Source organism: Ictidomys tridecemlineatus, chromosome 5 (assembly GCF_052094955.1).
Source record: "Ictidomys tridecemlineatus isolate mIctTri1 chromosome 5, mIctTri1.hap1, whole genome shotgun sequence".
NCBI classification, from domain to species: Eukaryota; Metazoa; Chordata; class Mammalia; order Rodentia; family Sciuridae; genus Ictidomys; species Ictidomys tridecemlineatus.
Genome location: NC_135481.1, coordinates 175,754,740 through 175,769,573, shown reverse-complemented (window position 1 = coordinate 175,769,573; position 14,834 = coordinate 175,754,740). Strand labels below are relative to the sequence as shown.

Here is a 14,834-nt window from a genome sequence, read left to right as displayed (position 1 = left end):
TTTCTTGTCATTATTCCCTAAACAATACAGTTTAACAACTATTTACACAGCATTTACATGAGAGGTGATTTAAAGTCTAGGATATACGTAGGTTATATGCAAATACTACTTGAGCATCCATGGATTTCAGTATCCAAAGGGGTCCTGGAACCCATCCCCCACAAATACTGAGGGTGACTGTCATTATTCTTGTAGCTAATCATATGAAATAATTTGTGCTCTGCTCCACTGGAGTCTAAACCCAGACTGTGTCTTTGGAAGTGCTGCTGGCACATGGAAGGGGGACACAGGTGCACATGAGGGACAGTGCTTGCTTGGGTCTCTGGTCAGTGCTGGCTGGAGCCCCGCTCTCTGCCTGCTTCAGGAGAGGATGTTATTCTCTCCTCCCTGTTTCACCAGGGGCTGGAGCAATCTGAATTTCTTAAAATCTTTCAGGTCAGGAATCCCCTTTTGACAATTGAACGAAAGAAACATAAAATGCATAGATGTGACAAAATTTATGTACTATTTCACAGGATCACAGACCTTACCAGGAATCCATAAATCCCAAGTATAGCTGCCAGGAGGTAGGCTGCGGGCACCATTTAGGTCTCTGGACTCTCCCCAGTCAGCTTTGAATGCTGACTCTCCCACCAGACTCTGGGACTTTGTTACAGGGCTTCAAACTTTCTGAGCCTTGGTCTTCTTCATGTTAAAATAGGTAATGAGGCTGGGTTGAAGCTCAGTGGTAGACGGCTTGCCTAGCTTGTTTGAGACCCCAGATTCAACCCCAGCACCACAAAATAAGCAATTATACTGTCTCCTGTGCTCTTGTGAGAACCAATGTAGGCACCATAGGGAAGGGTTCAGGCCCAGCACCACAGTGAGCAGTCAGTAAATGGGGATTCCCAATATCTGAAGAAAGAAGTATGGCTCTGGGCCACCTGCATCAGAATCCCTCCTTCAGATTCGGGTTCCTGGGCTTCTGGCCCAGAAAGTCTGATTCCTCCAATGGGGTCGGGAGTTGGCACCAGAAACAGGTTCCAACCTAGCCAGTCCAGGTTCTGAAAAAGAGACTGAAAGCCAGGGGAGGTGTGGTCCGGCCACTGGGGAGGTTGATCCAGGAGAATCTCTTAAGCTCAGGACTTCAGGGGCCAGCCTAGGCAATTTAGGGACACTGGGGGGGGGGTGGCATGGGAAGAGAGGGAGGAAGAGAAGGAGGGAGGAAGGGAGGGCGCACAGAAGAAAGGAAAATCAAGAGACCAACAAGTGTCCAGGGGGCTAGGCAGAGCAGACCAAGGGCGCAGGAGTGGGGCAGGGTTTGTTCCCTGGGTAGCAGTCGAGCACCTTCCTCCCAGACCCAGAGCCAGGCCACCCACCGGAGCGGAGCGCTCTCTACAACCACCACGTGAGGCCCAGCGCCCTCGGGCCAATCTTTCGCGGGGAGGGGCAAAAGGAAAGCGGGAGGGGACGTAACAGAAAGCGAAACCCTCGCTCAGACTTTCACTTCCTTGGGCTCCGCGCGCCATCCAGGGGCCCGGTGATCCCTGAACCCGTGCGGGTCCCCTCGGGATCCAGGCCTCGCTTCACAGAGCCCCAGATGGCCAACGGCCCCTGGCGGAAAGAGGAAGAGAGGGTCCCGATCAGCAATGGACCTATGTTGAGAACCGGGGGTCCCCTGCGTCTCCGCGACTGGCTAGTGGCACAGATCGAGAGCGGACTCTACGCCGGGTTGCGCTGGGAAGACCCGGACAAGACCCTCTTCCGCATCCCCTGGAAGCACGCAGCCAAGCAGGGCTACCAGGCACAGCAGGACGCAGCGCTCTTCAGGGTAAGGGTCAGGAGCCTACCGACCCCAGCCCCGGATGGCTCTTGCAGCTCATGGTGGCAGCGGACCAACCCATGAGCTGTGTGACCTTGGGCCACTCGCTTGGCCTGGAGAACTAAGGGTAGTGTCCTCCATATGGGAGAACCTCAGACACCTCCTAAAACAGAATCAGCCAGGGTGGCGTGGACCTGCACCATCCCCATCTCCTCCTATCCCACGGCAGAATGAGATGCCTCTCATTCCAAACCCACCAGACCCTGCAACTTGGGAGCCTTCTCCGTGCTCCCAATATTGGACCTTTTCAGGGCCCCCTGCAGGAAGAACTCCTTCCCCTTGACCATCCTTAACTTTCTCCAAGTTGACTCCTTTCCGTGCACACTTAAACTCTGAAATCTCTCCCCAAGCAATAAGCAACCAACTGCACACCAGGCCATTGTCACCACTCCAAACACCCAGGTCACCTCCAGCTCCTCCTTCTTTAGCTTCACCTCTCCCTTCACACCAAGAAGTACATGCAATGTCCTCTTCATTTATCTCCTCCTTCCTAGTCCCCCCACCGTGCCCCAGCACCCCCAGTCTGCTTTCTGTCTCTCCTGCTAATATCTCTAGTTGCCAAATCCTGGGATACATCCCAGCCTTCACCTCCTTGACTTCTGCGTAGGCTCACACCTGGTGGACTCTCCCTTCTCCCAGAATCACTCTCACTTGTATTCCAGAATCTACCCCTCTTGTCCCAACCCCTGCTGCCATTTTCCTCCCACCTCCCAGGCACCTGCTACTCAGCCTCCATCTCCTCCCCTCCTCTATGGGGGCTCCCAGCACTCCCTCTGGACCTCCTTCCTCAGCCTCAGCATGGAGGCTCCAGGCCTCCCCTCCAAGCCTCAAGCCTGCTGATCTTGAAGTCTCCCAGATGCTGACTCCTGGGTGGCCCCCAGACCCCTCAGATTCCGTCTATGACTGTACCACATTTGTCAGCTCACCCCCCACAAAATTCTGCCACCTGGACACCTGAACCCTAGCTGCTCTGCAACTTCCAACCTCATAGTATCCAATTAGCGAGGCCTGCTGGCTCTTCCTGCAAAACATCTTAAACCCATTTCCACCCTCTCTCCCAGGACAACTGCAGTGACCTCCCTGAGCTCCCCCCTCCTCCCACCCCCGGCCCTCAGCCATCCCCTCAGTCCTTTCTAAGTGCAAAGATGTCCTCCTCAGAATCCTTCCAAGGCTCCTATTGCCCCTCACCCTGGTCTCAAAGCCCCACAGAACTGCCCCTCCCCGGCCTCCTCTCTCGCCACTCCCTTCCCTCCCTAGCTTGGGTTCTTTCACTTTCTAAATACTTTGTGTGTTGCCTTAGGACTTTGTACGTGCCGTTCCCTCTTCCCCCTCCTGGCCAGCTCCCGTCAGCCTCAGCTCAAACATCTCTTCCTCAAGAGAGTCTTCCCTGGTGCACTCATTAATTTAATGCATTTATTAAGCACCAACTCAGTGGCCTCCCAAGTCATCCTCATGGGAGCCTGTATGAGTTCCCTGTGAGTTTTCCTGCCTGAGATGACTGTGTCTCCTTACAGCAGACTGTGAGCTGTGTGAGGGTGGCAACACTGAGCACAGTGCCTGGCATACAGTAGGTGCTCAATAAGTGTTGAACAGGTAGATGCATGGCTTATCCCTTAAGCTTTTTTCACTGTAGTTCAAAAGAGGGGGATTCTGGGGGCTGGCCCTCCCCATCCCTCAACCCACCACTAATATACATATGTGACTCCGTGGCCCCAACAATATGTGACTTCTGGTGCCCTGTACCCATGGGATAAAGCTTGACCTTCAAGACATAATCTGTCTTCAACCCTTAATTCCTCTCCCCTTTCCCCCAGCACACACAGTCAAATATGAATTCCATATTTGCAAATTCTCCTGCTTGCCAAAATGTATTTGTATTCCCCAAATCAATACTTGAGGCACTTTTGCAACCATTCATAGATTTGCACAGAATGACCAAAATGTCAGTTGCCTAGTGGGGACATCTGAAGCTGAGAGCGCTGCCTTCTGTCTTCAGCTCCCATACGGTGAACATTGACCCTTCCATGGTCTATGTAGTGCCGTATGTTTAATATTTTGTGAGTGATGTCTCTATTTAGAATGACCCCCAAGCATAATGCTGAAGCGCTGTCTAGTGTTCCCCAGTGCAAAAGGCCACCATGTGCCTTAGAGAGAAAATTCATGTTAGATAAGCATTGTTCAAGCATGAGCGATAGTGCTCTTGGCCATGAGTTGAATGTTAATGAATCAACAGTGTATATTAAAGAGTGTCCTTCAACAGAAAACACATTAAACAATGTTATGGACTGGTCAGTTGACGAAAATGCTGTGATCAGAGAATTGCAGAAACTTAGCCCTGTATTTCCCCATGTGTGTGCCTTAGAGAGAAAATTCATGTTAGATAAGCTAATAACGCTGTCATATTGGCTAATTCAGTGTTTGTGGAGACTTAACAGAACATAACTAACTTGCATAACAAGAATCTGCACTGAGGCATACATGCCCAACCCCTTGCTGATGTCAGACATTGCAACGTTTTTGCCATAGGTGTCTATTATTTTTGTTTTCGTGCTGGGCATTGAACCCAGGGATGCTCTATCCCTGAACTACATCCCCAGCCCTTTGTATTTTGTATTTTGAAACAGGGTCTTGCTAAGTTGCTGAGGCTGGTCTCAACTTGCCCTCACCCTGCCTCAGCCTCATGAGTCACTGAGATTTCAGGTGTGCATCACCATGCCTGGCTTCATGCCTATTAAGTTTTGCTTTTGATGTGCTCTCTGGACTGACTCATTTCAATATCCTTAGTTCAAGGATAGGTGTACAATAAAAGAGTAACAGAGAAGAATGCAGCAGATATAATGCAAACTGATGTCTCTGGTTCCATATTTTGCCTCAAGAATCTCTCATCTGGGGGCTGGGGCTGTAGCTCAGTGGTGGAGAGCTTGCCTAACATGTGAGAGGCACTGGGTTGGATCCTCAGTTTCACATATAAATAAATAAATAAAGCTATAAAAAATACTCTCTCATCTGAAAAGTAGGAGGCTAATTAGAACCAAGTTTATTTATGTTATTAGTATTTATATGATGTGACTCATTTCATCTTTTTGGATCTAAATTCCCTCTTTTATAAAAGGAAGGAAGACTAATTCTTAAAGTCTACTTAATAATTCCATGGTTCTACAATGGAATCATATACTAGTAATAAAGATTTGTTAATATTTTAAAAAGAGATGTTCTCTGCCTCTGGAAGATTTCTCCTTTATTATTGTCTATTAATCTTATAGTTTTATCTCCTATCCATGTTTTTTTAAATCATCTGGAGTCCACTTTGTTGGTGGCAATAGGTAGGGACTTAGTTTCATGATGATCCGGATAGTAAACCATTGCCATTATTGATATGCCATCACTTTATTATTTATTGTTATTTATCACAATCCATAATAGGGGACATGATGATTTCTGATCAGCTGATCACAGATGCCCTCTGATAGGATTGAGTTCCTTGAGACCCAGGCTCATATGTCTTGCTTCCCATCAAATCCACAGCTCTTTCTAGACTATAGTAGGAACCCAAAGACTATGGGAGGGGGAAAGGGAGAGCCCCAGAGAAGGATTTAGAGCCAGGACAGTCTCTCATCCCCCCCCCCCCCGCACAGCCCCCCAAGTGCTCCCGCCCTGCTCTCCTTCAGGCCTGGGCTGTGTACAAGGGCAAGCACTTGGAGGGTACTGACAAGGAGGACCCCTCCACCTGGAAGACGAGGCTTCGCTGTGCCCTCAACAAGAGCATCGACTTCCACGAGGTGCGCGAGCGCAGCCAGCTGGACACCTCCCACCCCTACAAGGTCTACCGGCTGGTGTCTGACCACACCTCCCGCCCAGGTACCACCCTGCCCCTAGGGGTAGTGGCCGAGGGTGGCTCTCTGGGCAATGATGGACCTGTTGAGCTTGAACTCTGGGGAATTTAGAAGGCGTTTAGATCTCCCAGTTTCCCTGTTAGAAAAGGGGGAAGGGCTGGGGTTGTGGCTCAGCGGGAGCGCTTGCCTAGCATGCGTGAGGCACGGTTCGATTCTCAGCACTGCATACAAATAAGTAAAAATAAAAGTCCATTAACAGCTAATATATATATATATATATATATATATATATATATATATATATATATATATATATATATATGTGCAGAAAAGGGGGAAGCAGGGGCTGGGACTGTAGCTTGATGGTAGAGCGCTTGCCTAGCACATGTGAAGCACGGGGTTCAATCCTCAGCACTCCATACAAATAAACCAATAAAATAAGGCATGCTGTCCATCTACAACTACCAAAAAAAAAAAAAAAGAAAAGAAAAAAGAAAAAAAGAGAAAGAGAAAGAAAAGGGGCAGGTCCTGCAGTGAGCTGCTGTGCTCTTGACTGGGGTGACCTTAATTGAGGGGTCCTTTTGGGGCCCTGGGAACAACAAGCTGTTCTTGCTCCATTCAGTTTCCAAGGTCCATGCTTCTCCTGCAAAAGAGGGCACTCCCTCAAGTCAACAGCGACCCCCTGGAGAAGCAACTGGGCCTGCCTGCAGGGGACATCAGGTCAGTGTGGCTTTTGAGCCCCTGAAGTCTTGTGGGCTCAGTCACTGCTCAGCGAAGCCACCCCGTGGCCTTCTCTCTGTCTGTGATCTCCAGCAATATCATTCACCTCATCCCTCCATGAACCCCACCCATCCCCCCACCAGCTCTGCTTTCTTGGTACCTGTGGCCCCCCTCCCCCACCAGCCCCAGCCCCATCACCCTTTGACCTCCCCACCTCTAGTGTGCCCTCTGTCCACCCCCACTCCATCTCCATCATTCTGTCTGATCACCTCTGTTATCTCCTCCCCGTCACCTCTCCCCATTATCTATGGGTTATTGCTCTGACCCATTCCCCTGTCAGCTCCGGCCCTTTCTGTGTCCTTAACGCCCCCATCAGTCCCTGTTCTGTGGCTCTACCTCCCCATCTCCTTCATCTCTAGCTTCTTCGCCTCCATGTTCACCTCCAGCACTTCTCTCCCCAGTTCTGATACTATCACCTCCAACACCCCTATCTGCTCTTCGGAGTGGGGAGGGTCTTGAGTTCTGAAACTCCAAAGTTCCCATCAGCCAGAGCTGGCCTTCAGTCTGCCAGACCTCCCCTTCTCCAGGTGGCATCAATCTAGAAAGCCTTGGGGCCTTGGGTCTCCTCCCTATTTTCATGGCCAGCCCTTTCTTCCAATGCTCAGGATGGCTCCAGATTAGCCACAGAGGATGAGGACAAGGAGCAGCCCCCAAGGCTGGCCCAGCAGGGCTCCTTGCCACCAGCCGCCCTCCTCCCAGACCCTTTGGCTGACCACAGTAAGAACTCAGTCTCCTCACCCGCCCCAGCCTCCTCCCTGGCCTCCCCCTGGATCTCCAGGTCCAGGAAGTCAGGGTGAGGTTGTGTCTGACTGATCCCCTCCTTCCCCAGGGTACCAGGCACAGGACCTTGGACACCCCTGGAGCTCAGTGCCCTGTGAGGACTTCAACAGCCCTGGTAAGGAACCTAAAGGCCCTCTCCTAAAATAAATAAATAAATATCCTCTCCTCTGACCAGTGTGCAGAACTGGGGAGGGCTGGGGATAGGGCCAGCTAGCCTGTGTCTCCTGCCCCACAGGGACTCCCCAAACAGCCACAACACCTAGCATTCAAGGACTTAAGTTTGTGTCAGGTGTCTTTCTAAGTTCTCCCTATAGACCTGCAATATAGAGGCTGCCATTGCCCCCATTTTACATATGCAGACACTCGACCTTGCTCAAGGTCACACAGCTAATTACTAAAAGGTCACAGCTCCTAAGGGGCAGAGGGAGAATTGAATCCAAGGGCTGCAGAGCCCGCAGCCCGAACTGTACTGCTGCTCCTCCTACCGCTGTGTTATTGCCGTTGCTGTTATTATTTCAACCAGTATTAAATCTTTGCTGGGAGATCCTAGAATCCCGAGATCTGGGCTAGGAGAGCCTCAAGGCCATACCCTCCTGTACAGGTGGTCCCAGACCCTATGCTTTAACCACAGAGCTGGACTACCGGTTCGTCTCCACTGGAAGCTATCATTTTACTATCACCACTGCTAGAATATTATTGTGACTGATTGGGAGGGAGTGGCAAATTCCCGAAGTGGGAGCCAGAAGGACCTCCCGGTGCGCCGCCGGGCTGTGTAGGCCGGTGGCAGGGGAAGGGGTGGCCTGCCAACGCTCCGCCCGCGCCCTCTCCCTGGTGCCCGCAGATTACTGGCTGCACGTGCGTCTTTTCTATGGCCCGGCGCTGGTGCGCGAAGCCACCGCGCGCACCGCGGAGGGGTGCCATCTTAGCCCCGGGACAGCCGCCTCCGCCGCCGCCCAGCGCCTGCTGGGGCCGCCCGCACGCTTGGCGCAGGTTCACTTCCCCGAGCCGCCGCCGGGCGCCCGCGTGCTGCGGCGCCTGCTGCCGCACCTCGAGCGCGGCGTGCTGCTGTGGGTGGCGCCCGAGGGCGTGTTCGCCAAGCGTCTGTGCCAGGGCCGCGTGTACTGGCGCGGCCAGCTAGCCCCGCACCGCGCGCAGCCCAACAAGCTGGAGCGCGAGCACACCTGCCAGCTGCTCGACACGCGCCGCTTCCTCGAAGGTAAGCGCGCTGTAGCTCCGCCCTGGGCGCGGGACAGAGGGCTGGGCCGGGGGCGTGGTCACGCGGTAGCCAAAGGAGTGTGGGCCCAAGCGTCCTGGGCTTGGGGTAAGCATCGAAACAAAGGTCACAGCTCTGAAGCGCCAGGGATGGGAAAGAACGCGGACATCAAGAGGGCTGGCCACAGATCCCTGTCTAGGTCTATAAGGGGCATAGGCGCCGGGCATACTGAGGCCCTTAGATCTGTGACATAAGCCTAGGACTCAGGTACGTTTGTTGGCATAAGAGCGCAGGGCATGGGGTGGGCATCAGAGCACTGGCAGACATAGGTGAATAACAATAAGCATGGAGTAGGCCTAATGACCTGAGAGTGGGCAGAGGGACACCAGGCAAGGGACATGAAAGCAGAAAGTGGGTGCAGATGTGGGACATAGCACAGGCACAAAAAACTGGCCTAGGACGTGGGCACCCAATGGGGATGTGAGCTTACAGAACCTGGGCTCAGGATATAAGCACAAGGTGGGCACCGGGTGGGATGCCTGCTCGGCCAGCCACAGTCCCAGCCCCACAGTCCCGGTGCTTGCAGAGCTGCATGCTCACCTGCAGGATGGACAGCCCGAGCCGGAATACCAGATCCGCCTGTGCTTTGGCGAGGAGTACCCGGGTCCCCCAGACCAGCCGGAGGAGAGGCTCGTCATGGCTCACGTGAGTCACTCCCTCCATCCCAGGGGAGAACCACACCCTCCAGGCCCTCCAGTCCCTCTCCATACCCAGCCCCACCCCACCCAGACCTGTATGGCCCTCTGATATATATATATATATATATATATATATATATATATATATAAATGGGTGTGCGGACAAGGCTGTCACTAGGGCTGTGACTTCCCATAGAAACAGAGTTGACTGCCTCTGGTCCCCACAGGTGGAGCCGTTCTTCGCCCGTGAGCTGCTCCTGCATGCCAGGCGCCTTCGCCCTGGCACCCCTCGGGGACCCCAGCAAGGCATCCTGGATGGCCTCACCCACCTTTGACAGTCAACCCCACTCGGGATGTTTCCCCCTCTCCCACACACTAAAGGAAGCCCCACCACGGGGTGAGACACCCCAACCCTGCCCTCACTGAACCAGTGGACTTGGGGCCTCCCTCACCTATTGCCCTGATAACGGACAGCTTAGGCGCTAGTGGCCTTAACTCTCCCTGAAGGGAATGGATCCTGGAACGACGAGGGGGGCGGAGGCCCAGCGCTGGGCCTGGAGCATCAGCCGGAAATAGAATTCGGCCTTGAGGCCCCAGGAAAAACAGTAATGGGGTTAGAAATAGGACTAAATCGCCTGTTGAAAGCCCAACACGTCAACAGCTGCTTAGAGCTAGTCTTAGGGTGCCATTGGGTTCGTTTGCTTAAAGCCTAGTTGACCTCAGGGTGGTTCAGAGTGGGAACAACCAGTAGCAGTTGCTTGGCCTCTGAGGGACTCTGGGCTTCCAGATCCTTCCTCCCAACTGCTGCTAGTCTCATTCCTTTATCTGAGGGTCAATGAGGGGGATCCCGAAACAGAGAATTTGAACCCTGGGTTTCAGATGCTGACCACTGAACCACCAGCACAGTCTTTAGAGAGTAAGGCAGGATCCCAAACATAACCCTAAGGCAGAGGCCACAGTGGCAATCCAGTCCCTCCCCCAGCCCCACTCATCTTCATAAACTGTGAGTCGTGGGGAGGATTGGGAGGGTTCCCAACTGGAAGAATTAACCTGGATGTTAAATCCCCCCGCCTCATGGGTAAAGCAACATTTTTCTTCCTTTTCTGATTTCTGACTTTATTTATAGGAATCCTCTTACAGATGCCAACATAATAAATCTTTTAGTGATGCATTAATAAGTGCCTGTGTGTGTGTTGCTTCGGATCCTGCCCAGAGCCTCACACATGCTAAGAATGGACCGTATCACTGAGCTAAACCCCCAGCCAGTAAGCTACTTTCATGGGGATAAAACTGTAAGATTTAACAAAGGACAAAAGTCAATTAGTAGCTGGCACAGTGATGCACGCCTGTAATCTCAGCAGCTTGGGAGGCTGAGGCAGAAGGATCATGAGTTCAAGGTCAGCCTCAGCAATTTAGCAAGGCCCTAAGCAACTCAATGAGACCCTGTCTCAAAATAAAATATTAAAACAGCTGGGGATGTGGCTCAGTGGTTAAGTACCCCTGGGTTCAATCCCTGGTACAAAAAAAAAAAAGTCAATTGTTGCTGTTTTTTCAGTCACTAAACAGACTTTTTCCTTTTCTTTTTTTAGTTTTCTCTGATTATATGTGGTGCTGAGAATCAAACCCAGTGCCTCACGCATGCTAGGCAAGCACTGTACCACTGAGCTACAGCCCCTCAACATTTTTTTGAACACCTATTCTGTTCCAGGCCTCTTTCCAGTGTCCAGTGCTGAATACTGGGGATAGAGCAAAAATAGCACAATCCCTACTGTCTTGGGGTTCACAGCCTATTTTCCTGTGATTGTCCCCTAATCTCAGGAGAGGCAGCCCTCTGAGAAGGGGTAGTGTTAAGGAGTTAAAGAATCCTGAATTCAAATCCTAGCATTATCATTCACTAACTGTGTAACCTCAGAAAACTTACTTAACTTCTCTGAGCCTTAGATCCGTCTTCTATTCAAAAGAAGCTATGAAGACCTCCAGATCAGAGTTGGTCCAAGGAGTAAACATGGTGGGGGGAGTGAGCTGGCCTGAACAGAGTAGGTGACCACTGTCTTGGCAGTGGGCAAGAGGGAGGATACTGACCCATCCTTCAGAAGAGCTGTCCTCTGGGCCTGAATGGTGTCTGTCCTCCTGGACCCCAGCTAGAGGCTGCAGCGGGGGTGTCTTGGTGCTGGAGTCTGTGTAAGAGAGCCTGATGACCCCTCACTGTGGCCCGGATTGCTGAAAAGTTGCCAGCTCCGTTTTAGAGATGGAGAAACTGAGGTTTGACCAGCATTTTCCAGACGCCTCCCGGGAGGATCTCTCTGCCCAAATGTCTGTCCTCCCCACACCTGGCACTAGAGGGCGCCAGGGCTCACAGAACTGGGCTCTGCCTTGGCTGGGCGCCCTCCCCCCGGGTCTGGCCCACAGGGTATGTGTGGCCTCCGGGGCTCTGGGTGGCGGGAAGGAGGTGATAGAGGAGGAGAGGAGAAGCAGGACCAGCAGTGGGGACTCAGAGACCCCTGTGGCTTCTCTCTGTCACCCTCTACCTGTCTCTGGTGGTCTTAGCAGCACACACCCCACCCCACCTGGCATCTCTACCTGTCACTGTAGTCCCCGCCTCCTCTCTGTCTCTGAGGGTCTCTTCGTTTCTCTCGGTGTCTGGCTGATTCCAACCCACCCTGTTGGCCACTTGCCTGGGTGTAGCCCAGGTCTCTCCCTGGAGGTGTGTCTGTGAGTTTTGTCTGCCCGTACCTCCGTCTCTGCCTGCTTCTCTCTCCTCTCTCTGCTTCTGTTTCTGCCACTCTCTCTTTTTCTGTCTCGCTCCATCTCACATCCTGTCCCTCCCTAGCTGCTACCACCCAGCACACGTGGGCTGAGGGTCTCGGTCCCTTCCCTCCCACCTCCTCACCCCTGGCAGCTGCTCACAGGCCTCTCCTGCCGGCCCCTCCTGGGGCTTGCAGGGGGCGGTGAGGGAGGAGGGCCTGGTAGGCTGCTGGGCCCACCCCTTTTTGCCTTCCCAGGCCGGGAGGCTGGGCCAGTGGGCCTTTTAACCAGCCCGCACAGGCTGCTCCTGGCCTCTGTGGTCTCTGCAGCCATCAACCCGGCCAGCCGGCCAGCATGCAGCAGCCGCCACCACCACCGCCTGGGCCCTTGGCCCCGGCCACTGAGCCCACAAAGCCCCCCTACAGCTACATTGCCCTGATCGCCATGGCCATCCAGAGCTCCCCGGGGCAGAGGGCCACACTCAGTGGCATCTACCGCTATATCATGGGCCGCTTTGCCTTCTACCGCCACAACCGGCCCGGCTGGCAGAACAGCATCCGCCACAACCTGTCTCTCAACGAGTGCTTTGTCAAGGTGCCCCGCGATGACCGCAAGCCAGGCAAGGGCAGCTACTGGACCCTGGACCCCGACTGCCATGACATGTTCCAGCACGGCAGCTTCCTCCGTCGCCGCCGCCGCTTCACCCGTCGGGCAGGTGCAGAGGGCACCAGGAGCCCTGTCAAGGCACGCCGGGGACCCGTCAGGGCCACCAGCCAGGACCCCGGAGTCACCCACACCATGACCAGCAGGCAGTGCCCATTCCCACCAGAGCTGCCAGACCCCAAGGGCCTAAGCTTTGGGGGTCTGGTGGGGACCTTGCCAGACAGCACGTGCCCAGCAACTGCTGATGTCACCAGGCCCCGGCTGCCCGTGGAGCCCAAGGAGATGTCCACACCCAAGCCTGCAGGCCCAGGGGAGCTCCCAGTGGTCACTTCACCCTCCCCGTGCCCAGCGTTTGGCTTTCCTGCCAACTTCTCTGAGGCCGAGGGCTTTAGCAAGGCCCCCACGCCCGTCCTGACCCCCGAGGCAGCCGTCGGGAGTGGCTACCAGTGCCGACTGCAAGCCCTCAATTTCTGCATGGGCGCCGACCCGGGCCTGGAGCACCTGCTGGCCTCTGCAGCGCCCTCCCCGGCACCCCCCACCCCGCCAGCCTCACTCCGGGCCCCGCTGCCCTTGCCAGCTGACCCCAAGGAACCCTGGGTCACAGGAGGCTTCCCGGTCCAGGGAGGCTCCAGCTATCCACTGGGGCTGCCCCCCTGCCTATACCGGACACCAGGAATGTTCTTCTTTGAGTGACAGCAGCCTCACCTCTGTAGAGCCTCTGCCAAACCAGTGCCAGGCTGAGCCTGGCTCTAGGACCTGGAGAGTTCTCAAAGGACCAAGCCCCGGCCGGCCCAGCACCACCTGGACGGGAGGCCAGGACTGGAGAAGCGGCGTTCAGCTGGGCCCTGGGGGCCCCTGGAGAAACTTGGGGGTGAGGGGGCGGGGGTCCTTGGGATTTGTTCTGTGGCTCTTGGCCCCAATAAAACCAGTGTGATGAAGAGGGGCAGCTTGCTGGGTAGTTGGGGCTGAGGGCTGGAAAGCTGGGTTCTACGTGTGGCCGCGGGATGGTGCCGCAGGGGCTGGGGACCCCTAATGAAAATGTCTCTCTTGAGGCTTTCTCCTGCTGGGGACTTTCTTGGGGAGTTTCCCAGGAGCAGAGAATGGGGGCAGGCACAGGAGGGACTCAACCAAGAGACACCAGGCAAGGCGTGAGGCAGGGCAGGCCTAGGGGTCCATCTCCAGCCCGAAACTGCGAGAGACTCCAGGCCCTCCGCCCTCCATTAAGAGTTAAGCGTAGCTCTAATACCTGGGACCCTCTGTGTCATTTCTTCTGTCCCAGGCTTGTATCCATCATCTCACCAGGGTGCCACAGAATAGGAACCCCAATTCCAGTGACAGAAGCTGAGGTTCAGAGGGTCTGGGGTCCTCGGGGCTCATGGGAGCTGGATGGCAGATGAGTGACAGAGAGGAGATGGCAGCCAGGCCCGTGGGCTTTGACCCAGAGTTTAAGGGAGATGCAGGAAGGAGAACCCCAGTTCCTTCCTCCTCCGGGGAGGAAGGGCTTCTTTGAGACCCTGGATTGTCAGGGCCAACAAGATGCCCCAGACAGGGACCCCTGGGCTTGAAAGCTGTACGGACCCCCTTTTATGGATTTCCCACACGAACGGGGACCTCTCCTGGGTTTCCTGGTGGCTCTTTATGAAAGCGTTTCCCCGGGGCTGGGCAGCCTTCCTGGCTGACCTGGGTACTGATCACAAGTAGAGCGTGGCCCTTTCCAGGGGCCCCCTCCCATGGGAACAGGAGACGTGAAGACACTGGTGGCGCCCACAGAGGAAGAGACGCGGGAAGCTCACTGGGGCGTCTGTCCTGAAGGAGCAGGCAGACGGTGCCCTCCCAGAGCCCGGTCCTCCCCTGCAGATCAGGGGTCCAGGGAGAGGAGAAGGAAAGAGGATGTTGGGGCACCTTGGTGTTGGCCTGGGGCTCTGAGGGTCTTCTGTCCCACGAGGTGACGTCCAGGGTCCTGGAGATCCTTTCATTGGGGAGGTGGCCGCGTCTCCTCCAGAGCCCTCCCTGGGCAGCTGGCCATGCTGACTTCAGCCCAAGAGGCTCCCCCCTCCCTCAGCAGGTCCCCTGGGGCCTGGGAGGAAGCGAGCCCGGCTGGACGGCCTGAAGCGTCTGGTTCCCACAGACTCCAGAGCCGGGGTGGAGGGGGGACCTGCAGGGCGGGGCTCACTGCAACCAGAAGGGGCTGGGAAAATGCCTGGCCAGCTTCGGGGGCCCCTTCTCCCCACGCCTGTCGCACCCCGCCCCCAAGCCACCAA

General features: G+C 54.7%; 2 protein-coding genes across 4 annotated transcripts; both read left to right on the top strand.

Moving 5' to 3' along the window:
* The first annotated feature begins 1,208 nt into the window (after positions 1-1,208).
* Positions 1,209-10,343, top strand: LOC101956822 (interferon regulatory factor 4). 3 transcript variants are annotated; one of them, XM_021723247.3, is made up of 8 exons: positions 1,214-1,810; positions 5,530-5,719; positions 6,317-6,414; positions 7,080-7,191; positions 7,304-7,369; positions 8,096-8,470; positions 9,074-9,172; positions 9,393-10,343. In XM_021723247.3, the coding sequence occupies exons 1-8, from the start codon at positions 1,580-1,582 to the stop codon at positions 9,413-9,415; spliced, it is 1,194 nt and encodes a 397-aa protein (XP_021578922.2). In that variant the 5' UTR covers positions 1,214-1,579; the 3' UTR covers positions 9,416-10,343. The 3 variants fall into 3 exon arrangements, 2 of the variants coding, with proteins under 2 accessions (XP_021578922.2, XP_013211893.2); XM_013356439.4 differs by having other exon boundaries at positions 1,217-1,810; positions 9,054-9,172; XR_013439633.1 differs by having other exon boundaries at positions 1,209-1,810; positions 8,096-9,172; positions 9,393-9,423.
* Positions 10,344-12,178: 1,835 nt separating this feature from the next.
* Positions 12,179-13,511, top strand: Foxs1 (forkhead box S1). Its single transcript, XM_005320581.5, has one exon. It carries the CDS (start codon positions 12,265-12,267, stop codon positions 13,264-13,266), a length of 1,002 nt encoding a protein of 333 aa, XP_005320638.1. The 5' UTR covers positions 12,179-12,264; the 3' UTR covers positions 13,267-13,511.
* The last annotated feature ends 1,323 nt before the right edge of the window (positions 13,512-14,834 follow it).

Excerpts from the sequence above, each read along its gene's own strand:
- LOC101956822 (XM_013356439.4), top strand. The coding sequence starts at position 1,580 with ATGGCCAACGGCCCCTGGCGGAAAGAGGAAGAGAGGGTCCCGATCAGC. Across the intron at positions 7,192-7,303 it reads AGACCCTTTGGCTGACCACA|GGTACCAGGCACAGGACCTT; the intron begins GTAAGAACTCAG and ends CTCCTTCCCCAG. Across the intron at positions 9,173-9,392 it reads AGAGGCTCGTCATGGCTCAC|GTGGAGCCGTTCTTCGCCCG; the intron begins GTGAGTCACTCC and ends TGGTCCCCACAG.
- Foxs1 (XM_005320581.5), top strand. The coding sequence starts at position 12,265 with ATGCAGCAGCCGCCACCACCACCGCCTGGGCCCTTGGCCCCGGCCACT.